This window comes from Cygnus atratus, chromosome 1 (genome assembly GCF_013377495.2).
Source record: "Cygnus atratus isolate AKBS03 ecotype Queensland, Australia chromosome 1, CAtr_DNAZoo_HiC_assembly, whole genome shotgun sequence".
Classification (NCBI taxonomy): domain Eukaryota; kingdom Metazoa; phylum Chordata; class Aves; order Anseriformes; family Anatidae; genus Cygnus; species Cygnus atratus.
The window spans coordinates 88,866,559-88,891,669 of NC_066362.1; the positions used below are offsets into that span (position 1 = coordinate 88,866,559).

General features: G+C 38.8%; 1 protein-coding gene across 13 annotated transcripts in view; it reads right to left on the minus strand.

Annotated features, from left to right (window-relative positions):
• Positions 1 to 25,111, minus strand: part of EPHA3 (EPH receptor A3) — a 218,298-nt gene that overhangs the window by 155,725 nt on the left and 37,462 nt on the right. For 5 of the 13 annotated variants that reach the window (XM_035540647.2, XM_035540645.2, XM_050708035.1 and 2 more), the window contains one exon: positions 909 to 948. The exons of 2 other annotated variants lie outside the window; for them this stretch is intronic. In XM_035540647.2, the coding sequence (XP_035396540.1) occupies positions 909 to 948 (40 nt within the window). Of the gene's footprint in view, positions 1 to 908; positions 949 to 2,843; positions 2,985 to 3,545; positions 3,650 to 25,111 lie in introns of those variants that run through there. 6 more of the 13 variants (XM_035540655.2, XM_050708033.1, XM_050708034.1 and 3 more) reach the window with 4 other exon arrangements.

A 25,111-nucleotide genomic window follows, 5' to 3' on the forward strand; every position in this document is an offset into this window, starting at 1 on the left:
GCATGGGAATATTCACCACTCATCTAAAGTTTTTAAAAACATGCTGTAAGACTTTTACCTAAAAATCTTTCAATATGATAAAAGGTAATTATATCATAATATATGCATAAATTAAATATTACTTATATATACATATAATTAAAATATGTATTTCAGTCTAACACACTTTACTGCACCAAGGTTTTATTCCAAACAGGTGGGCCTATTGAAGCACACATTTGGTAAATTGGCATCAGGATTTACGACAAGACAAATAACTGATACCTCTTTTGTTTCACTACTTAGACATTCTTACTTTAGTACTTAGATCTGCAGACTTTTTTTTTCCAGTTATGTTCCATAAATCCAAATTCAGATTGGTAGAAGAATCAGATTTTACATACGTTGACCATGATTCTAAGACGTTCTACTCAACTTCATAGCCAACACACAAAGAAAATCAACTTTTTAGCTACTTGAAAGAGAAGTATTCACAGAGAGACTTCTACAAACAATAGCCAAAACGTTGAGGAGTGAGAAAATCAAACAACCAACATAAAAATTAGCACGCATTTAAGGAGTAGCTGGATACTAGGAATTAAATAATTACTATCTAAATGAAAAGTAGAACCTTCCCAAAATGCTATATAAAAGTTGAACTGAATAGTAACAGGAATCAAGAGCTCTGAAAGCCTGTGCTTAACAAAAACTCTGTGATGACCATATCAGAGTGGAATGCAGTCCGGACCAGCTCATCAGTATGAAAGGCTGTCCTCATAACACCACTCAAGGCATTGATACAAACCTCACAAATACCAGTCAGCTGAGATCAGAGGATAGATAATGATCAGCTTTGGGAGTTTAATAAATTTGGGAAGGACCAGAGTAATTTTCTTCTATGTTTAGCATTCAAAAATCAATGAAATTACCTGCTGGCACTGAGATTCCTCCAGCTTCTTTTAGTTTTATCTAAGTTAAAAATGAAGAAGAGGAAGTTGAATTGCAAGATGTTTCCAATTAAGTTACACAGAGTGAAATTATTGCCAATACATAAACCTAAGACACAGATTTGATACACTTTTTCCTAGTGCTTTTTTAACAATCTATCACATTACATACCTGTTAGTCATACCTGTTAAATGAAAAAGCTTCACTGGGGTACTAGAGAAAATGTAAGGTTGAAAGAAAGCTGTATTAGTATAAAATTACATATAACGATATTTGGTCTAAGATCCACCTAGTATTCTCATGTGTTATCCTCCCTTTCTGTTCTGTTATCCACTATTCTTCACATTTATAGGAACAGAGGAAACAAAGGAGATTTTGTTCATTGCTTCAACCTAAAAGTTAGGTTTTCCTTATAACTAAGTAAAACAATTTTAGAATTACTACAAAATTCTAACAAGAAACCTTAATTTCTTGTCTGAGGAGAGATCAGGTGAAATGAGAAACTCTTTAACAGCATCTAGACACTTAATTTTGGCCAACATAAACTGAGGTAAAGCATTTTGCTTTATGAAGCATAGCTTAAGATTTATCCCCATGTTATCTAAAATAGAAACAAGTCTAATGGAAAACTCTTATATAACTTTTTGCCCGCTTTGTTTTTTTTCACTTTTTTTTCCCCCCACTACTATAAACTAACCCCCAAATCATAGAATCACAGAATGGTTTGGGTTGGAAGGGACCTTAAAGCCCATCCAGTTCCAACCCCCTGCCATGGGCAGGGACACCTCCCACCAGACCAGGTTGCCCAAAGCCCCAGCCCCATCCAACCTGGCCTTGAACACCTCCAGGGATGGGGCATCCACAGCCTCTCCGGGCAGCCTGTGCCAGTGCCTCAACACCCTCTGAGTGAACAATTTCCTCCTAACATCTTATCTAAGTCTCCTCTCTTTTAGTTTAAAGACATTATTCCTCATCCTATCACTACACTCCCTGACAGAGAGTCCCCTCCCCAGCTTTCCTGTGCACCCCCTTTAGGTATTAAAATAATTTCTAAGTTTCATTAATTTCAATTTTCTATGTTATTTAAATGAACAAAACAACACAAGAACAACAACAACAAAAATAAACAATCCAAGCTTTACGCAATAAAATGAATGCCATATTTGTTCATCTCATAACAATGCTGAGCAATGTTGAGCAGCTTGCACATAATGTTACAATGGTTTCTAACAACATTCATATTTTGGAGGGATGTCAATAGAACAGAGATGCTTACCTCTCTTCCTTCCCCTGATATTATTCCCCTATTCTTTTCTATCCTCCACTTAACCCCCACAAATAGTACAGGCCATCCAAATATTTGAACGCATCTCACAAGACTTGTGGGTGACCAGGCAAGGGACTGGAAACCAACAGTATCCGAGGAGGTGACAAGACACAAAGGAAGGTGGAAAGGACCAGAGCTTCCTCCCTCTACCTCCTAGAGCTGCATCGTCCTCTGCTACCTATGGCACAATATACATTGCCACAGTGATCAGTGTAAATAAACCTCATTTCTCCAAGGCATAACAAACATGCATAATTAAACACAAGTCCTGACCCTCTTCCTCTCTCAGCTGGTAAATGAAAGCATCAAAATAACAAAAAAAGGTGTTGGATGCACTCATGTCTCCTAGCTTTTTTTTTTTTTTAATTCTTCTGGGAAGTAACATATATATTACAATGAATAGGGTTAAAAAATAGTGCAACTGTATTTGTAGGTGCTAAGCACATATTAACATCCAGTATTTGAGAAAGTAAGGGTATATACCTCATCATGGCAATACTAGACTAATAATTAAACCGAACTGCAGAAAGAGGAGTGGAGTCATCTTTTTTTCCCCCCCTCTATCTCTAACTGCTAGACAGCTGAGTACCTGATCATCAAACTTGCAAGGACAGCTGATTCTCACCCTTCTGCAAGCAAAATTCCCGGAATCCCAGGGAGGTAAAAAGGTCACTGCAATGAGGAAAACACCTGACTTTAACTTTCTACCAGACATCTGAACGCAGCATTCAAATGCCAGTTCAGAGCTTGGACAAGCAAAACACTCACAGCTTTATTTTCTCAATGCTGCATGTCTCCTTGAGAAACAGATTTCAGTCTAATTCATCTTGCAGGTTACCCAGATTTGCTGAGTTCCCCACACCACAGTCCCCACGGCTGCAATCTGTACTAAACTACCACTCACATAAAAGCGCCTTTCATCCACGAGCATTGTACAAACGAAGGAAGATCCACCCTTCAAGCATAGCTGTTTCAGAGATGGAAATAAACAGCTGTTTAGTACAAATGGGCATTTCAGCAAGCAGAATTTTATCCCAGATGGAATTTACCCAAGGCTGTGGACATAGCAATCTGGTGAAAAACTGTCTTGAGTACGAGTAGAGACGATCTTACACTTCGTATCATGCATAACACTCCCAGTCATACAGCTCACAACAAGCTCCTGTTATTAATTAGAAATATTATGCATGAAATCACTGAGTCCTCCAGCATTACCTTCTGCTTCACCTGAAGCACTACCTGTGGATGTTGCCAGACATGTACTGATGGCAAATCTTTACAAAGAACTGACCATGGCGAAGTGATTCAAGAAGGAAGCCAGTTCTTCTCCAAACCAGTATTTGCTGGCTAGGTAAACCCGAAGACAGCCCACATCCACACTTATGTCTCAGTTTCCTAAGATGTACAATAGGAACGAATTAATGGTGGGGAGATATAGATAGATGCATATAATAAAGGTAATTATTGAAAGATCTTTAAATTTTAAACAATTTAATTGTTGTTTAACCACATTTTAGATTACGCTGTAATTCCACCAAAGAGCTCATTATTGTAGAGTCAGTGACTATGTTTGTTACTATTTTAGTTATCACCTGGTTTATAATAAGAGAGTGATCATACCCATATACATATAGACACATAAAAAACACGTTAGCACATGGTTTCAGAAGCAGCAGCTAGCAGGAATTTCTAAGCATGAAACCACTACTTAAATAGGAAAACACCACAGCAATAGAAAAAGTGAAAAGTATGTGTGCCACAGGAACATCTAAAAATTCACGTCTGAAAAAAAAAAAAACACAACTCTGCACTTTGTTGCTTTGTATTTGCCAGCAAGATACATAAACACCAAAGTACTTACATCAAAATGCACAAAACAGGTGCATAATCTATCATTTCTTTGGTACAGCCGGTCTTTCAAAACAATGTATTTTTACCCAATGGCATTTCCTAGAGAAATCCCAAACCACTCCATGTTCTCCTATTGTCATTAACACAGCACTGAATGTACAGTGAAAATTCAGTAGTGTTGTGCTGAATGTAACTGTAAAAAGCACCAGCTGGCTGTATTAGGAATGGCATTCTTCCAGGTCTCAAATGTCTTATTTATATACAATGGAATCCTGCCAGCTGTTTAATATTTAGGGCTAATAAATATAATTGGCAGTACTACTGCACAAGGACAAGTAACAAATACACACCAAACTACTTCTCAACAGAAAATCTGATTTGTTCTTTGACGATTAAACCAAAGATGGATGCAGAGTTCTGAGCAAATTTTACATAGCTGTTTTTTCTTCTTTTTCTTTAATCCAAACAGTATTTGCTTGTTTTCTAAAATGCCAAACTGAACAGAAAAAAATGCTAGGCATATTGATGCCAGCTGCTCTGAGACCAACAAGAGCCTTCAACCAGTGTTTTCCACAGACCATGAATAAAGAGAAATTGGCAAGGAGAGCATGCTGAGGTGGAAAGAGAGGAGACAGGGAAAGTTTCTGGGTGGGGCGGGGGTGGTGGTGTTTGCTGTTCATCCCACAGAAAGCAGTGGATCACCCCAGAAGACAGTGGGACAACACCAGCCAGCCCAAAAGTGATACGCATTCCTGCAAGCCCTTGCTTGAGTACAGGCATCCGAGATGCAAAAGTAACAGAGCTGCCCTATGGACAGGCCCTTAAATTGTGCTTGGTATTGACAATTTTCTGGCAGACGCGATATTGGCAAGGGCACCACATCATTACCCAAGTGACAGAGCAGTAGATGACCACTGTGCATAGCAGTCTTCCCCCACATTGAGAGGGTCAGTAAGAGTTGAAGGAGCTTGACCCCTTTTGCAGGCAGCCCCACAGGCTCTGTGGCCTCCACCAATGCAACCGCCCCCAAGCTGGCACCATGGCTGGCAACAAAAGGGAAATACTGCGACTTCTTCTGTTAGGCCTTGGTTGCCTTGAAACTTTCTCTGACTCCTTGGCATGACCTAGATGGAGAACTAAGCTAGAAATGGGGGAGCTTAATTTGCATGAGTGAAGCACGGTTAATGTTTCATAAATTCATGCGAGAGAACAATTTAATCTGAAAAATCAAACAACTTCCATGACAGATGGAGCCCACAGTCAATTCCATAAAAGGCTGCCTAGTGTAATTACCATCAGTTAGAGGTATTTGTTTTGCCTTGTTTCTTTAACTTAGTTCACATGGCAATGCTCTTTTCTGACATTCCTCAGCTAAGCTGAGTTGCACACTCATACACCTCCATGTTCCCATCGTACCTTAACAACTTGAGGAGTCATTCTTTCCACTGGCTGTTTAGCACTTTCATTTAAAACTGCATTCTTAAGTACAGTTACTTAAACTACAAGGTTCGCTATCATGTCTACCAGCAGAAAAACGTTTAAGAGGCATGCACTGATGTCATCCACTTAACATTCACTTCTTCAGCTCAGCTGGTGTGAACAGCTAGGGCAGCCCATTGCCTAGATGCCTCCTCTCACACAGATCTTCACTCAGTGTCTAAGCTTACCCCTCCAACATCCCTGCCACATATTTCAGCTGTGGCAACATCCACAGCCTATACCTCCTCCCTTCCCTTCGCAGTATGGAGAGCTTTCTCCTTCAGCCTCTTTATTCAGGTACTGAGGACAGATCATATTCAGAACCAGCACTCTTGCCTGCAGAGAGAGGCTTTGGTTCTGGTACCCACAGGGTTTCATGGAAGGGCTCACCTCCCTGTGTCAGCTTATGACCAGCTAGTTGAAACTGTGACAACAGGTTAACAGAAGTCAATCAGCAGCTCTGCTGTTCACAAAGTATGTGTCACCCTACTGTGATCACCCTACAATAGGTCAACAAAACTCAACATCTTTCCACCTAAGACTGCCTTTTTCCTCTTGTAGAAGGCAACACATGAACACAAAACCCTCTTTTCTTACAGGAAACAATGTCTGAAATCCTGTCTCTGCTACCATACCTTCCCTTTAATGGGGATAAGCCAAAAGCAGTTGCAAGATACACCTGAAAAGTACTGATGTGGTTTCCTCCAACTCCTTGCTTGGAGAGTGCTGCAAAAAATGGCAATAAATAATAAAAAATAGCAAAGGTATTACTTTTTAAATCTAACTATCACGTAGGGTCTTGAAAATTAAGCACACTCTGAAATCATACAAGAATCATTAGGCTTAAAATGCTAAGTAAGTAAAAAGCACCTCTAAAATGGTTATTATTCTTTTGTCAACTGCTGGGTCAAAAGAGTAATGATAATTATTGCATTTTTACTGTAGTTCTATGGAAATTAATTTTCTCACCACGCAATTAGGAAAAGTTAGTGCTGTGTGGATATTTCCATAGTTATTTTAATTGAAAAATGTTTAATACAGAAACTCATAACTTGACATTTCATATTTTCCAAAGATAAATTTGCTTCAGTTCAACAAGAAGAAAGTAATTAGACTGGGAATTCTGGAGATAGTCCAGATATCTTCTCAACCTCTGGCTAAGTTGGTCTTAATTTCTCAAGGCTCTGAAACATTATTAAACAATTACTTTTCATATGTCAAGCTAGGGATGAAAGAGGGACTCATGCCTAATTTAATATGAGAAATAAACAGAAGTATCTCAACCAGGATTTTAACCAAAGACTCTTGAGGAGCTACGGCATTAGCTCATCTTCATAGTTCTACACTAGAGCGGTAAAGTTGGAGATGCGACATTTTCTAAAACCTTTCAGTTCATTATTCGATAAACTGTACACATTGGGAACTGCAAAAAAACGTGTCAGAGAAATACACAGTTTTGCATGTAGAAAAAAAAAAACCTTAACCAAGTACTATCATATTTTAGGGAAGCCTCACAAAGAATCTCAAACCCAAATCCCATTACATAGGTATGTTTACATACATGCTATGTGGGAGGTTGACAGACATCAGCAACAACACAAACTCCTGACCTATAATCCTACTAACAAAATTCCTCCACAAGGCCATGTATGTAAATATGAGGCTTATATTTCATTTCCTAGCTTGCTATGGTGTAGTGGAATGCAATACGCTTTAAGACATACACTTCACTAATCATTATCATTACTATCAATACCTTACTGCAGAGATGAAATATGATATGGAGAATTACCCTAAATCTAAACAGTGCTCATCAGCTGCAATGCCGAAAATATTTCTGTAATTTACTTTTATTTACTCAAGCTTCATTTCTTTGTCATAACTAGCTCAGATATAAACATACTCAACAGTGCACTGCAGTTTTTGCATTCAGATATTCAAATTGCTTCATTTCCAGGTTCTGTATAAGAAAAAAGTTAACCTTGCATCGGTCTCAGTAAGGGACTGATTACATACTGTGACAGGCTCAAAATGAAAACAACTGCACACAGGAGAGGTTTTGTTTTTGTTTTTACTCTCTCCCCCTCACCCCCCAAAAAACCCACAGCACTAAACAAATGAAAGCCTGCTGGGAAGACGTATCAATAAATGTGAGTGTGTTTGACTCTGTCCTCTGAATCTGTGATTGTGGAGGAAAAAATTCAGACAGGGATTTCACTGTTTTATTTATTTTGATGAATTGTGGCTCTAGAGGTTAAAGTTTACACAGAACCAGAACACAATGAAACCCTCTATTTGCCCACGAGGTAGCCCCACAGTAGTAACCATATGGTCTTCCATATCGTCCTGACAATGACCTCAAAGCTAGTGGGGGAATCACCACTCAAAGGATAAGACACAATCTAACCTCCGTGCTATCTCATTCCCCTGGGCTCTTCCTGCCCAAGGGTCAGGAACCGAGTTCCTGTGTCAAATTATTTATGCTTCTGATAAAGAAGACTCAATCTCAGTACTCCAAGATAAGACCACCACACATTTTCTATTTCAGTTGAGTCTTTGAAGTCCTATAAACCAGAAGATAAAACTTATATTTTAATATACTTGGTTAGAAAAGCTACCATATGTAGATAACTGTCTTTTCGATCTCTGGCTTCAGTCACTCACTTCCCAGTGTCCATCTGAGCATGTTGAGAAAATGAAATTCAAAACCCTCATGTTTCTAACAGAGACCCTGAGCTGTCAGAAATACTCACCACTGCTGGGACCAGAACTCTCTCATGCAAGATAGATGGCACCTAGTGAGAAACCCATCACACGAAAACACTTGGAATGTGCTACAAGCCACAGGAACCAGAAAAAATTCAGTATCAATACTGATTTATAACCCATGAAATACAGCTAGTAACGCAGATTTACTGATATGCAATAAAGTTCAAAAGTGCATTTCATAGTTGATTCACATGTCCCAGAGCCAATGTCTCATATCCCAAAATGTTGTCTAACTGGCAATGCTTTGGGATATGAGAACTACAGCTTAGACCCCATATGCCACTTACAGCTTACAACAGCTGAAAAGGAGAGGGAGAAAGTAGGAGGAAGGTAATAAACCTACCAAGCAAAATTCCACTATTCAGAGGATAACCAACAAAATTATTACCAATGAACCTCTGAGGTGCAGTATCCAAAACCAAAAGGCGTCAGGCAAAAAATACAACAGTTCCATCATGAAAATAACCATTATCCCCCAAACAGCCTGAAAATACACATTTGTTTGTCTTCGTTTCATTTTGGCAGGAATTAAAGAACTCATTAAAAGAAATAAATAAATCAGGATTTCCAACTAACAAAACAGAACACATCTTTGAATCCATGGAATTATTTGATGCAGGTGATGCTAAATACATACCTTATGCCCAGTAGTTTTAAAATGTATACATTAAAAAATTTGGAATACTAAGGTCTGCTAATTTTAAATGCAATCTTACTTCTCATACTAAACGAAAAACTGTTTACTGTAATGACACCACACCTATTTTACTCCAGAAACAAGTATCCTTGAAACAGAAAAATCATTCTATTGCCATTATGGGTAAATCAGCCAATATTTACTTAAATTAAATATAAAATGCCAGTGAAATAATAAAAATGAATAAATAAATTATGCTTTGCCTGTCCTGAACACAATTTATCCAGATTTAATTTTAATTCTTCATTCACTGTATGCAGAGGTTTTGGAAAAAAAATAAGAAAACATTACTTATATGTCTATTTACATGACAGTCTTAGAAAACAAGTATCACAAAATACAACAGTGTGGACAGAGAAACCAAGTAGCTAAAAATATTTTTTTTTCTTTAAATAGTGGGGCAAGATTTTTCATTATAAATAACCCTTTCTATATCCCGCATATACCTATTTTGTGCTGCAATTTCTCTGTTATTAAAACATTTTTTTTTTAACCCTGTGAAAGAAAACTGTTTCTCATGAAAAGTGAAAAAAAAGACAGAAGCCTGTGCTTGAAGAAACATGACAAGATGGTAAAAGCACAATGTAGTTATGATTTATACTAACTTCCACATATGCAGGTTCTTGAATTCGAGTATAAAACAGTATTTTTGTTCTTTTTCTCACTAATGAGTAGAGTGTACTTAGAAAAAAAGCCCACACTCTTTGTAACTCTTGCTGCTCTTGTTCAGGGGTTACATATCGGTTTTAGGAAAGGTATTACCTTATTTCCTATAGGTATAGGGGACAGACTGGAAAAGCAAATGAAGCAGTTTTCTAGGTAGATGTTTGAAGGTTTTCGTAATCTTTGCAAAGAAACAAAAACATCAACATGCAGTGTAGGTGAGTAATCGGGCAACACATCACCATGAGCCTAGCACAAGCTGAAATCTTCTCATTAGAAAAATCAGGTTAAATTTATGAATGATCCCAGTTTTTACAAGTGATAAATCTAAATACACAGAACAATTTGGAAATTGTTTGTATTGCCCTATCTCAAAAGACAAGGATATTTTTTTCAAGCAGAAAAAAAAACATTTCAGGAACTATAAAAAAAGTTCTAAAGAAAGGTAGCTGAAACCTAGATGTCTGGGATTGAGAGAAAGAAAATTGGGGACAAAACCATGTCAGGCTTACAAACCTTAGCAACAGAAAGAGAAGGATGGTTTAAGTGACAAGAAACGAGAAAAGAATCCTGCTTCAGTCAGAAAAGGGAAAAGAACAAATGATAATCCAATACAAAAGTGAGCATGACTCAAACAATTACGGACAAAGGAGGCAAGGAAAGCAAGTTATAATTAAATCAAGGGAGAGATTTAGACACGAGCAAAGACTGAAAATTGGGGAAAAAAAGGCAGGCAATGCAAACATTAAGGTGATAGTGCAAACACAAGAACTACTCCCAGCCACTTGGAGGTGTGGGGAAGAAGCAGAGGGACCATGTTCTGGATCAGCAAGCAGATATAACAAAGACCACAGAGAGAGGGTGGAGAAAATTCATGCAGCTTTCCAAAAGCCAGGAAGGCAACTTCAAATTAAACCTGAAGGCTGTGAAGGTTACACAATACAGAGGTGATTCACTCACGTTCTTTGGAGTCAAACTGTAGTCTGACTACAGCAAACTGGACACCTCCACATGCACAGCGTGCAAATTCAGATAAGAATGGAAACCTTGCAATTTTCAAGAGGAGATGTTTTGGACATTAGTTTGTTGGTTTTTTTTCGTTTGTTTTTCCCAAGATGGTCAAACACAATGTTCTAAGGCATAATTTTAAATTCACTTACTGCCAAGACACTGTCCTTCAGAAATAACCACTGCCTGACTAGTCCAACAGCAAGCTGACATTAAAAATACACCAAAATGCCTTGCCAAAACACTCTTCAGCTGTGAAGGGTACAGAAATGTGCATGTGACCTCTAACCACCACATGGAAAACAGATTTAACTTGCACAGTATACAGGTGAGATCATGGCTCTGTAACAGCTTAACTGCTGATCCTGCTCTGTCTACTCCCTGAGCACTGAAGTGGCAATACGGCAAGGTGATACAGGGAGAAACCCATCCAAACCCGTCCTGGTGAAAAGACACTGAAAGCAGACCAAAAAGAAACAAACAAGCCCCAAGACAGGCTGTATAATCAACAATCAAAAGTGACCAAAACACCAGTTCTAAGGCTGGGGCAGGGAAACAGGGACCAGGAGTAGGGAGGACCTGAGCAACTACAGGCTGGTCAGCCTTCATGCCTGGCAAGGTGACAAAACTAATCCTGGGAACCACCATGTCCAGGCACATGAAGGACAAGAAAGTCAGCAGGAAGAGTTAGTACGGATACACCCACGGGAAATCATTCTTGACCAGACTGATAAACATCTACGATGAAATGACTGGCTTAGTAGATGAGAGGATAGCAGAGGATATCAGACTGGTCTTCAGTAAGGCTTTCAACTCTTGTCTCCTGTAAGATCTTCATAGACAAGCTGCTGATGAATGGGCTGGATGAGCAGTGAGGTGGATTGAAAACTGGCTGAATGGCCAAGCCCAGAGTATCTGTGGCACGAAGTCTGGTTGGAGGCCAGGATCCACTGCATGTGCATGCTCCAAGTAGGGATGAATGAAACAAGACCACATTTAACATCAACTCATCCACAGCTCTAGAGAACAGTACAAGAGCGCATGTCCAGCTGTTCTCCCAATTAAGAGAACTTGGTCGTTTATCAGATTTCTGTGGATATCATCATATATGGGGTAACTGAAAGATGTAGGAAAGTGTCTTTAAAAAGACAAAATGAAATATTTCACAAATACAAAGAGATGTTCCCTGCAGAACACCAGAGATGAAGATCAAATCACTTTCGGTGATCGCCAAACTTATGTCATCAACAGCATATACAGCCACCTGTTTTGACTGAGAAAAGTATAGTGACAAAGGTTGAGACAGCCCTATAACAAGGAGTAGAGTGCTACTCATTTGGGGGTGATGTAGCTGACGACAGTATTTGAGAAATAAATAGACACCTTTTTTTCCTCTTTAAACTGAGGGAAGAGAAAGATGGTAACCAAGTCAGCATGACGGAGCTCTCCTCAGTAAAACAGAAGTGTGACAAGTGAAAAAGGAGTCAGAACATAAGAGTGATGGTCATGTAAGAAGACTGCAAGCTAACACATGCCCTATCATCACACTCTTCATTCTAAAACAGCTAGCTAGTTGTCTCACAGACAGCATATGAAACTAAGACCAATACTCAGCAGACCTCAGCCCTGCAGAATTCCTATCCAGCAAGTAAATCACTTCAAAATCATGAGGCGATTGATGGTATTCCTTGCAGCAAAAACCAACCCCCCATCACCTGTGGCACACAGTGTGCAGAGGGCTACGATACACCTGTGCTGAAATGGTCCTTGCATCAAACCCTGGAAGACCCTGCACACTACACGCCTATACAAAAAAAATCATCTTGCTGAGTTACTGCAACTTGGAAAATGAGTAATGGCAGTAAAGTAGTTTGAATTACCTGCCTCATACCAACCTTGGAAGAGAGCAGAGTATAAAACAAGCCGCTAAAACTGCTGGCAGGAAAGCAGCCTATGACATTTTGGTTCAGGTTGTCTTCTCATTATAAAGTAAGCATTATTTTCCCAAATCACTACTGAACCACATGGGGATCACTTTCCCTTTACTGCAGGTCTTCTCGAAGAGTAGCAGATCATGAAGAGACTGAAAGCATTTTTCCACTTTAGTACATTATTTTTAGGTACTCAAATAACATTTCTTTTGGCATATACCAATTGCTACTGTACTTTACATCTTTTAACAGCTGAAATAACAACCAAACAGATCTCCTGCAATGAAGAATGTAAATTCACTATCCCAAAACTACTCTAAACACTCATTTCTATATTTCAAAACAATCTTATTCTCTGTTTATGAACTTAAACACATATATGTATAAAAATAGTGCCTTCCAGAAATGACCTAAGATCCACATGACTACTCCTGTTTTACTCTCATAAAATATAGCATTAAATTAAAATAGAAGATTTAGCTACAATTAAAATGACTTACTACACACCAAATGGCAAGAGAAACTGAAATTTACACAATAATGAATACAGACAGATGGTTGTGGAAAAAAAGAAGTAACTGTAAGAAGCATCTACCCTAAAAAGTAGGTCATAAAGGGGAAAAAAAAATCTTGAACATTCCCAACAGTGAGATAATGGCACTTTTCTTCTGTGAGATAAGTTCAGAGAAAAGTATTTTTACTGGTACATTTATTACTTGAAAAGTGGTAGCACTAAGAAGGAACAATCCCATTGTGCAAGGCATAACAGGAATGTGTTAGAATGACTGCTTGTCTCTGCTCAAAAAAGCTTTCAGTCTGAATGGTAGATGCTATTTTATAGCATGGATTTGAGAAAGAGTCCCATGCCTTTTTAAAGTGAATTATCACAGCAAGAAGTATACAATGCATCTCAAAACAGAACTTCAGGTTTTATCAATTTAATTGCCCTGCTTTCCAGTAACTACACAACAGAAAGCTTAAGCAGGGCATTTCTGTAACATTTGAATGTAGATATTCGTACATACAAATGGGCAGTCAGCTTTCATGCCACTGTTTTCTGAAAATTACCCAACAACTTAGTTAAGATTGATGAAAGTTAAGATTGGATGAAATTTGCATAAAACCTTTCCATTTGTGCTACTAGCATTCACTAACTAGCAATACCCAGCTAGCAGAAAATACACATCGGAAATACTCTCAGGAAATAAGACAGAGTGAAATTGTTCACACAATTAACTTATTGGTAAAAACAAAAACCTGACCCTGTTTTGGGGCAAAGAAGAAACAGAGACAGATTCAAGGAACCAGTTTTGGCAGAGATAGCAGAGAGAAGTTGGAACGAAGTGTCAGAAGAACACCTTGTGAAAAGCATTGTCTGTCTTCATTGCTTAAAAAAGTACGTTACAAAAAACATTTGGTGTTTTCTGTCTTGATAAGAAAAATATTAAACGTAGCACAAAATGAAGACTTATAAAATGTTAATTTATACCATCTAAGCTAACCTGTACCTTTTTGGGGGGGGGTTACTTTAGCCAGAAAGTTTTGATTAAACATCCAAAATCTTACTACTCTTGTCCTGTAGAAGTAAAACGCATTATTCAGCACCCATGTGAAAAAATGAAAGCACACAATGGACAATCTGAAAGTCGCTTCTGAGCACGGTATAGTGTAACATAATACAGAATATAATATAGGAAATATTTCATTGCTTGAGAACTTCTTATCAGACCGCTCTCTCGCCATTTTATTTTCCAATGAAGAAACGGCTTTCCTAACAGTAACTTCTTTGGGTATTCTGTTGTTTTTATCTCTGCTTTGCTTCTCCTTGGATGCTTTCTCACTTTCTAAGGAGGGGAGGGTGGGGCTTGCACAATCCAGCAGCCCTGAAGTGATACGAAACATTTGCCTGCTCACTCCAACAGCAAAGCTCCTTTAAGTACACTTCACATAAACAGACCTCTAACAGCCTTGCAATTATCAGCAATTTGAATCAAGTGACCAACACAAAGGTTAACTTGGAGTAAAAGAAAGCTTGGCAACTAATTAATATGTCAAAGTAGCACTCTCTCTTCCAAAAGAGTTAATGAAGCTTACAAAGGACACATGCGTGCCTTTTGGCGTGCAGGCCAGCCTGTGGAGTGTGGTGTGGCTGAGGTTGGTTCACTTGCAGTTTACTCACCAGCCTGCTGGTGGATAAAAATAAATAAATAAATAAATAAATAAAAGAGAAAAGAAAAGGGAATTAGGGTTAGTGTACCACAGCTCTGGCTGGCTCCTCTGCACTAGGAATTGCTGAGCATGGCTGACCCCACAGCGAGCTCCTCGCCACTCACCAAAGAGCAGGGGGATGGACGATAAAATAGGTGTATCCACTAAGGAGAAAACCATTTCATAATCACCTCCTCAACCGAGTTTCTTACTTACACTAAGCTTCCAATCAGAAAGAACCAATACCCAGTCCCAGGCTGTTGCCTCAGAGAAATTCTCTGCATTTTGCTTTTCGGGAAATGAGTACACTGTATAATAAAAAAAAATATCTAGTAACTTCAAATTACATGGATGTCTACACCAAAATATTTGCCCACAGCAAAATAAAACCACGTGAAATACTGCTTATAGATGCAAGTTAGGGAGAGCAACTTTACAAGTCAACAAATCAATTACTCTTGCTTCTATGACCGTATAAAAATCCAGTCAGTTTTAGGAACACTGTATAGCCTTTGAAGACTAAATTATTTACTTAAGTCTGCTAATAATCCCCACTTTCATTAAACTGATTTTTTTAAGTGGCTGCAAGAGAAATAGTAATTTCTCCCAGACTTAGGTTTTAGTTTCTCCCTCCAGAAAGCAAATTAGGGCTATAAAGAAGTTCTAAGCTGTCAAATACTTTCAATTTCACTCCTTGCATAAGGAAAAAAAATAGAATTAAACATCAATTATTTTAAGTGCAAAAAACACCTATTAAAAAAACAACAACATTCTTTTACAGTAGGTCTATTACTACTCTGTGTGGCAGCCCTCACTTCACACACACTCAGAGTTCCCTTCCGATCATTTTCAGCAGTTAATTCTGTTTCCATGGATGCCTGCATTTACCTTGGGACACCATGACATTGAACCTGCCAGCCTTCCACCTGCAAATACATTACTCAGGACAGCATGCATTCCCAATATCATTTTCATGCTTCGATTACCAGAAGTATCAATTCATCTTATTAATCATCAACTGAGAAATCTAAATTCTCATGATTTTGAGCCATTGACAGATTAAAGAGAAATATTCACCAAGACTCAGCTCGTACTGTGCCAGGTGAGCCTGCTATGAAGATGTGCCCAAAGGAAACTGACTGAGGAACACACCTACTTAGAATCAAAAGGCTCCTCAATGGTCTTTTTTCCTAGCTGGGATGAACAACAGTAGAAGTGAACCGTTATAAAGAAAGGCACCAGGAAGAGAACAAATCTGAACTTCCTAAATTCCCAAGCCATCCTTGGGACAAGTCAGACAAACTGCATGCTTGACAGATATCCCTACGCACATAACACAGATCAGGAAAACACTACAAAGGCTTGCAGCAGGGTTTGCTCCAGAGGGTACGCATTTTCCCAAGAATGCCTCCAAAGAACATATCCATTGCATAGTGTTTTTAGGCTTTTTCACAAGATATTTGCATGTCATCCAAGCTGAAGAAAAAGGCTAGGGTGTCTGGAGAGGTGACATTCTAGAAGCACAATATACTCCACCTAACTCCTACATTGTACACATCCTACAAGAACCTCATCAGGCATTTAGGGAATAAGAAGCTACATGAAGTGATTTCACACATCTTTCAGTTCAAGTCAGATTTGCATGCAAACTGACACTTGTGTAATCAGACATAACACACTTTGGAGAACTCTAAATTCACAGACCAGTAGACAGGATTCAGCTATTCACACGACTTCCTCTGCAAAAGACAGAAATAAGGGTGTTGTAGTCTGGTTTCCCCAAGAAACAAGGCGTACATAATTATGCCAACCCCAATCCACGCTGCCCTCATTAACTTTGGAATCTCTTGGCCAATTTCAACTAAATTTTAGAAGATTGGTGTCTTGGCTGTCTATGGGCTTTGTAAAAGCCAATGGACAAGTATAAGAAAGAAAAACAGTGCCCCTTTTAAAGGGTAAGGCTACAGCATGCCTGGACAGCTGCATGCTTAGCCGGCCATCCCTTTAGTGTGAGCACGCACATCCACACTTTTTGGAACAAAGTCCAACAGAGGAGGTCTGTCTAATGCCCACTGGCATTCATGAAGGAAGTCTGAAGTGAGGAGCTAGCATATATGGGAACCAATTTGAAACTCTGCAGAAGGAATAGTGATGGATGCTAGAGTAATGGCACTACTATGAGGGAGAGACACCACAGGACATCTGTAGGCAAGGAAGGAGTAGGAGATGAATCTGTAGAAAATAAATAAGGCTTTGTTCTGCCACTTGCAGACCAAGCTGCTAAGTTTAATTGCCCAGGTGTAATTCAGTAACTCTGACAAAAGCCTGAATTTCATTATATTTTAAGCCATTGTGCATAAGAAAGTACAGTTGAGTGAACAGAGACAGGCATTAGCATTTTGCAACATGTGGCAAGGTTTTCAGAAGAGTAAAAACCTACATCAGCTTAAACAACTTAGAAGTGTCCATAACCTATTTTTTTTCTTATTCCTTTTAGTTTGAAGAACCATTCATCCAGTGCTCTGAGCATTATCTTTTAGAAATTACTCCACCATCAAGTAACATTTTCGCCTACCAAGAAACAGTCAGTAACCTTGCTCCATCACCCACGTAATGCCTGGTGGTCCTGGGAAGCATGGATGAGGCAAGACGCTTGGCTTGCCCTGCAGGTCAAAAGATCCTGACGGTGTAGAAGACACATAGTAGGCTGAGTCCAGAACTATTAACTGTGTAAAAGATACTAATGTTTACTGAGTGAAAATATCTCCACCGATCCTTAAAAGACAGAAATTAAGAGAATAGCATCATTTCCTCTTGTTCTTCACAGAGCCACTGAAATGCCAATCAACTGTATGCTCCTCGAGACATGGAAATCTAACTCTGCTCCGCTGTGCATATGCATTATGATACAGCCTAATTAGGTAATTATACATTTTTTTCCCCCAGGACCTTCGTGTTCCAGGAGAGTGCAAAACCACACTGAACAGTAAGATCTGGTCTGGATTCACGTACTTGTGGGGAGCGCCAGTTTGCAGGGCAACCAAAAGTTGTGTTCCACGTTCTGGCCGCAGGCCAAGATGTCCCTGGATTTGATACAGGGGATATGGAGTATCCACCCTGACACACCTTGGAATCCCTCTGAAGGGAGCCAAGGCTGCAGAAAGACAGAGACTGAACGGGGTCAGGGGCTCACCAGCCCCAGGGAGAGGCAGAGTCCAAAATGAAGGCACTGAAATAAGGTTCTCAGCAGCCTGCCGTCACAGAGTCCTTGCTCACGTGTTCATCTGGTAGCCTCTGGACCGCGATGAGTTTTGCTTCCAGGATTCTGGGAGCCAAAAGGATATAAAATGAGTCATACCCGTTTAACATTTTGCCTCACTGAGTGTACAAAGTGAATGGTGCTTTTGCAGCGAGTCAGCACTTAGTATTTGGGCCTACTTTTGTTGTTGTTTAAACCTTCTAAACCTGTTAAGAGCTCTGAACATTCAATATTTGCTTTCCTTCATCACCTCCCACACTACTAAACAGCACAAAGCAGATCCAGAGGCTACTGAGATGAAAGAACAAGCAACCAGCCAACCTTCGGGATTATTTTGCTTAGCTAGGCTCAACATTTCTTTGCATCCCTTAACGTGGCCACACTGCCTAGGGCATCCACAGCACACTACAGCTCTCTTCTGGCCACTGCGTACGCAGGTATAAGTTCCTGAGGAAACATCAGGATTCTCATCACTGTAATATCACTAATTGCAGACAGAAGCACAAGCTAGAAGATTCACCAAACACTTCCTGTTTGAGCCTGCGTGGAGTTTAGAAAGCAATCAAACACTTAAGTGTCACCAATAAACTCCTTTAAAACAGAGGACATGCAGCAGTAGCTGACAAGCTGGAAAATTTAAATCCTCATTGTAACATCTTTACCTGAAATACCTAGAGACAAGAGAAGAAAAAAACAGCTCAGCTCCCAACTTGTCAGCTCTTCTGTCAAATTTTTAACTAGCAATTTGGCCTCAAAAATCTTTCTTCATAGCCACGCTTGTTTCAGAGACCTTTACTCCCAGCATTACACCTTCAAGGTAGGGTCCAGAAGCCGGTCTACACAGAGAGAGACCGCCCAGCCATAATTCAGGCATTGAGTCACTGGTCTGAACGCTGCTTTGTGCCCTCTTCTTGGTTTATTCAATTTGTTATTTTGCAAATGAAAACCTACTAAGAGTTCTCTCACTTGTCCAACAAGATAAAAATGAGCTATCTTGGGCGCACTAATTGAAATGTGTTGTTTCCCCTCTTCATTAAACACTTTCATTTAAAAAGACCCTCATATTCATCCTCATCTACAAGCATGTAAAGTCGATTACCTAGACGAGGAATGAAGCACTCAAGCCAGAAAAAGAAACAAACAGCCCTGAAGACTCCAGAAGCGTTGTTAACTAAGTTACAACATGCAAATCAGACCGGAATCTTTTTGTTTCTGCTTTTACTTCTCCCTGAGTAATGACATACAGCTGTATTTACGCTGCTAAATATTTATGTAAAATGGGCCCGAAACCTATGTAAGATAAGCAATGCATTTCGCTGCTGGAACATTAACATTCGGCTTCTCTGCCCTGTGTGCTCAAAACGTTCCGCCTTAATATTCCCTTCATTCTCTTTGCCCTGAATATTTGCACACACAGTCTGCAGAACTGTTTCGTGTTTGCAATGCTAGAATTCCTAGCTGCACTTTGATCAGGGCACAGTGAGTGGTAATTTTCTACCTTGAGCATGTCAGCCTAATAAAACGAACAAACTGTTCCCAGTCACAGAGATTTAAAAACAAAAAATCCACAGTTGCCAAAGTTATCTGCTTCTTATCAAGATCCATGTTTGGCACCAGATGCATTTGATTCATTCATCATTGTCAGGGCACTCGCACACTAATTATTTCAAATTGTTTCCTCAGGCAGAGGTCTAGGACAAATGCAAGCAAGCCAAAAATAGCAGTTATGAATAATTATGCATAATTTACCTCAAGGCCTGGGCCAGTCTATCTTGCCACCTGTGATCTGGACTGATTGTGGACTTGAAATTATTTCAAGATTACTTTTTTTTTTTTTTTTTTTTTAAAAATACAATGCCAACATTTAACCTTCCTATAAGTAGTTTTCTGATGCTTTAAATATTTCTAATGAAATGCCGATAGGATTCCTTTTTTTTTTTTTTTTTTTTTTTAAAATTCCTTTCCATTTCACAACCCAACAAGTACACTAGTAGTAAAAACTTCAGAGACAAGGTCAGCACATGTAACCTAACGGTAAGGCTGAGGAATGAGGTACTCAGCAAAGCACAATTCTTCCTCTGCAATCTTCAAGTCAGCTCTGATGCTCCAAAACTAAACCTGTTTCAGACCCTAGAAACTTTCCCTGTTACCCCTTACAGAGAAAGAAAGAGAACTATCCTAACACCGGTGTTTCAAAAAAAGAAACAAAAAATGATAGATGAAACACTTGCTCCTGCAAATTTAGAAGTATATATTTAACTCTATAGATAGCAAACTCATTAATTTCACTGGGATCCAAAGAGTTGTGTGATGCAGGTGTGGAAGGTTTTTCCAGAACCTTTTTGCCTTCTTTCACTCATTCTACTGAATATACATTCCACCTGGGTGTAGCACTTTAAGCATCAAAGTTGTATGTTTGAAACCAGCACAGCTGAAAGAAAACCCACCCAAACGGTTTCCTACCAGGAGAAGAAACACGTGTCATACCAGAAACTAAGAAGTGTACATATCACTGGTAATTCAGAAAGACTACTCCAGTTTGGGAACACAGTACAGATGTTTCACTTCCAGAGATGACTAAAAATATGTAACAGCCAAAGCCATTCATGCAGAAATCAGAGGTATCGCTTACTCAGGGAGAAACATCTATGAATTCCTCCACTCAGGTATGAACACACAGACCTCTCAGGGAGGATAAAGACCCCACTGTTCAATAAACAGCACAATAAACATGCAGGAACCAGTCCAGCTATGTTCTAAAGTTGTTTACGCTACAGATGCGCTTATGCATTTTCCTGATCCTAGACAACAGAAAAATAACAAAGTAGGGAAATATTAACTAAAAAAAAATTACATTCAGTAACAAAGTTTAAGATATTAATAAAAAAGGCAAAACAAACAGAAAAATATGCCTTCCACCTGTCTTCAGGATATCTCTTTTTTTCAAAGCATTATTTACTAATAGCTCTTCTATTAAAATCAGGTATTCATAAGATATTAATGGATGAAGTTCACACTGTCTGAACAGCTCTGAAGCTTGACAGGAGACAAAACTAACGCGTTTCAAGTTGGAGCTTACGAAGTTTCATCAACAGGAGAAGGAAAAACAGAAGTTTCTCTTCCTGTCACCATACACAAAATTTGCAATTGAAACGCACATAGAAACTAGAATCTAATAAAGCAGAAGAACAAATATTAATTTTTAAAAGCTGTGCAATGTAATGCGGAAAAATCTGTGACACGATTGAAACGACACAAAAAATGAATGCTCTTAACAGGAACTTTTTTTTTCTTTGCCACACTGTGATTTTAAAGCAGTAAAACTAATGAAAAATATAAGTTTCATAAAACAAAAGCATTACAAGTTCACGTGGACAACTGTAGTAGCAGGTATGTTGAAATCAGTTATTTAAACCTTAATTTGGCTTAATCTGGTTTATATGGAGTCACATATTTTAGAAATGTAAGGTTAAGTTTATAATGGATATTAGTTAAAATGTTTATGAAAAACATCTCATGGAACTTCCTTTTGTTCACTAAATCAGGTAATCTGGAGTCGGACATAACCAAGCTGTGAAAACCCAAACTTAGAAGGGTTCTTACATCCCCCGTGCAAGGATGATTTCCTTTGGTGATATCAAAATATGAAAACAAGTATTTTCCCCTCAAGTGATAAATAGTGCCTAGCACTTCCTACTTATTGTATAAAATGTTTTTTCCTCCTTTCAACTATTTCCAAACTGTCAGAGTTTGGTGTATGTTCAGTTTTATGTACAAACAGGATGCAAGCAATGAATGCATCATTAGTGAACTATTACTTTCAAAAAGAACAATCATTTTTCAAACACTTTGGATTCAATTGAGACCATCGAATCATTAATTTCACTTCAGCAATCCCACTGCAACCACTTAATTCACACATGCCCATTCTCACAAATAGTCACTTGACCTTCACTGCTGATCAGCACCTGTTTAAGTGAAACACTTTTTAGTCTCCCTCAAATGATAACTACACTTCCATCAGTTCAAAACTGACCAGTGAATTTGCTTTTGTCTGTTAACAGAAGGGGATCAATGCTGGGAGAGAACCAAAAGGAAAAAAAAAAAATCAGGTAGACTGATCAGAGTTAGAAAGCTATCTATTTTTGCTGAACAGAGCAAAACCAAAATGGTCACGCAACAGCTAATTAAAGAGCAAACAAATACAAAAAGGATTATTTCCTATGATTCACTGGGGTAAAATTCAAAAAGTACTCATTTAAAAGAAATCCCATTAAGAAATAAAAGACTGATTATTAGCAAATAATTCATAACAGGGAGACGTAAAAAGCAGACTGCAAGAAGATCTCCCAGAGGAAACCCCATTAGCTGGAATTTTAAAATTAGGTTGAACAAAGTATTAGAATATGTACTTGACGGATCCAAGCCTGCTCATCTAGGGGATGGAAAAATATCCTTTTATGTCTCTAATTTTCCCAGTTTAGTCAGGTTTAGTTTGCTTCTGTGTGTGATACCTGGTTAGAAGGTCTGAAATGAAAATACCTATCCCTATAAAAAAGCTACAAAGCAGTCTAATACTATAAAAAGCACCCCTGACCACAATTCTTACAGGCCTATTATCTTCTCTCTGGGAAGCCCACAATAGCAAGCTTTAAAAGCATTAAAGAGGACTATTGAACATGTAGATACTAATGCAATATCCGCTCAGCTTACACCCATTGCTGCAGGAGCTCTAGCAGTATCGAGGCAGAACTACCAGCGGTCAAGTCCTGAGGGGAATGGGTTTGCTGCTTGCTCGCCATCTCCCCTCCAACATGCAGGGTGTCCTATAAGGCTGGAGTACCCAGCTACAGCCCAGGCTATTTTAACTCTTTTCTGCCTATAGCATTCTTTTTGTGTACTTCATAGATCAGATAAGGGGAGAGAGATGCAAAGATAAGCTTGAAGACATATTCTAGACTGTTACTTTTTGAGGGGAAAGTAATGAGCCTTTGTACCAATCCCTAAAAAGTACTTCTGCTTCTGATCCACCTGTTCCCTTCCAACCTAATGCTGTGTCTTATAGCTCTCCCAGCACTCAATTTTAGTACTAGAGTTACCTACAAATATTTTCTCCCTATTTTATTACATCCAGATATTGTTTAGGAACTAATGAAATCTTACCATAAAACAGTTTAATACAACAAATTATACTCTGAGCTCCACTATAACATCTCAGTCACCTCACATAAAGTACACTGACTACTGTCAGGACATTTCACCAAAACAAACACATTCAGTTTGTCAGCTGTGGTGGCACCAATACTACCGGACTAGTTTTTCCCCACGTGCCTCAGTTTTTTCTCCACACAGTGCTCCTCTCAAAAGACTTTAATTCACATCTCTTCAGTGCTACTCCCTCAAATTCTTTGTCATAAAACATCTGCTTTGAGTAATCCAGTATTTATAGAAGAAAATCCTGTTCATTGCATTTGCACAAGCAGGCTAAAGACAACAGGACAATGAAGTATCATATATTTATGACAAATTCTGGGACAAATTCAGAGATGCTGTGAAACGCTGTGTCAGTCACCCAGAGCTAAATACGTAAAATTTAGGGTGAAGAGGTGTGGCTGACAGTGAGAAACAGACAAACTGCCCCAGAAAAATAGAACTGGGGGCTATTTTATTTCATGATCTTAAAACAGTCTGCAATTCAGTTTTCTGGGAAAGCCTGGGAGACTGTGCATCCAATTTCACATTGCACTGTTGCCTCTACCATGGCCACAGACCCAAATACACCTCAAGAATGCCTGAGGAGAGGACTAAGGAAGTTTGTCTCGGCATTCGAGACCAGTGGGCAGTAAGTTCAGAGAGCAACGGAAAACCAGAGAAACTGACAAAGCCCTGTCTCTCACTCACATGCAAAATTTGTCACTATTTGACCTTCAATTGTCTTGAGTTTTTTTTCCCTTTTTTTTTTTTTTTTTTTTAAATCTGCAATTCATTTCCAGGCTAATTTTCCATTTTCATTTTTCAACATCCGTGCTGCAGCTTCTGAGTACAGTAAATATCTCTTTTTTGGATATATAATCTCTTTTAATATCCTGTCCTCTCTTATCACACCGCAGTCCTCCCCTGTTGAATATTGTCTGTGAATTTTTCATGATATAAGCTTTAACAGCTATGGATGTGATTGAAATACGTTAACTACTTTGATCCTACAAAAACCTTGTATGGAGGGTCACGTTCATTCTTTATACTTATGCAAATTTAAAAATGGCAAGAAAATTATTTTAGTGTCAAGCTGCAAGTCATCAAAGACAACACCAAAGATGATCCTTTTTCTGTTTTCCTCTGATGTATGACATACAGTTACTTGACCATGAAAGGAGATGAATAAGCATTTTAAGTCAAATACATGCAATAAAATGCTAAAACTCTAAAATGTGTTGTGTCGTTATGACAGCTGATAAATATATCAGCCATAAATGTATCATGGGTGCACGGCATACAGATCACGTTTCACAAATGAAAAGTAAAATTGAAAACAATTTTGTAGAGAATTGCAAGGTGTTACATAATACTGAACAGCCATCCTCAATCCTCCATGATAAAACACATTTTTTCTTCCTAAAATTAGTCCCTCATCCACTGGAACATTTAATTTTTGCTACTTCTTTCAGATTTTTGCTGGGATAATTCCACCGAACTCCAACATTTGCATTTCCTGAATTGAAGCTCTGCCTTGAAAGAATTCCAGCTAAGCTTACACGCGCTAAAGCATTTGTGGTATCTTTTGAATCTCGCAACTTATTTTTCCTGTCCCCAGGTTCCAGGGACCACACTATTCCACTCTGTGATAAACTCTATATAATGTAGACAAATGGTCATAATTGCTCACAGAAGCTCAAATATATGGATTTTGCTGCAAGTTACCCTCTGACATTCTTGAGGATGCCTACGGATATAGCTCACACAAATTTCTGCATTTGTAGGTCCAATACCCTAAG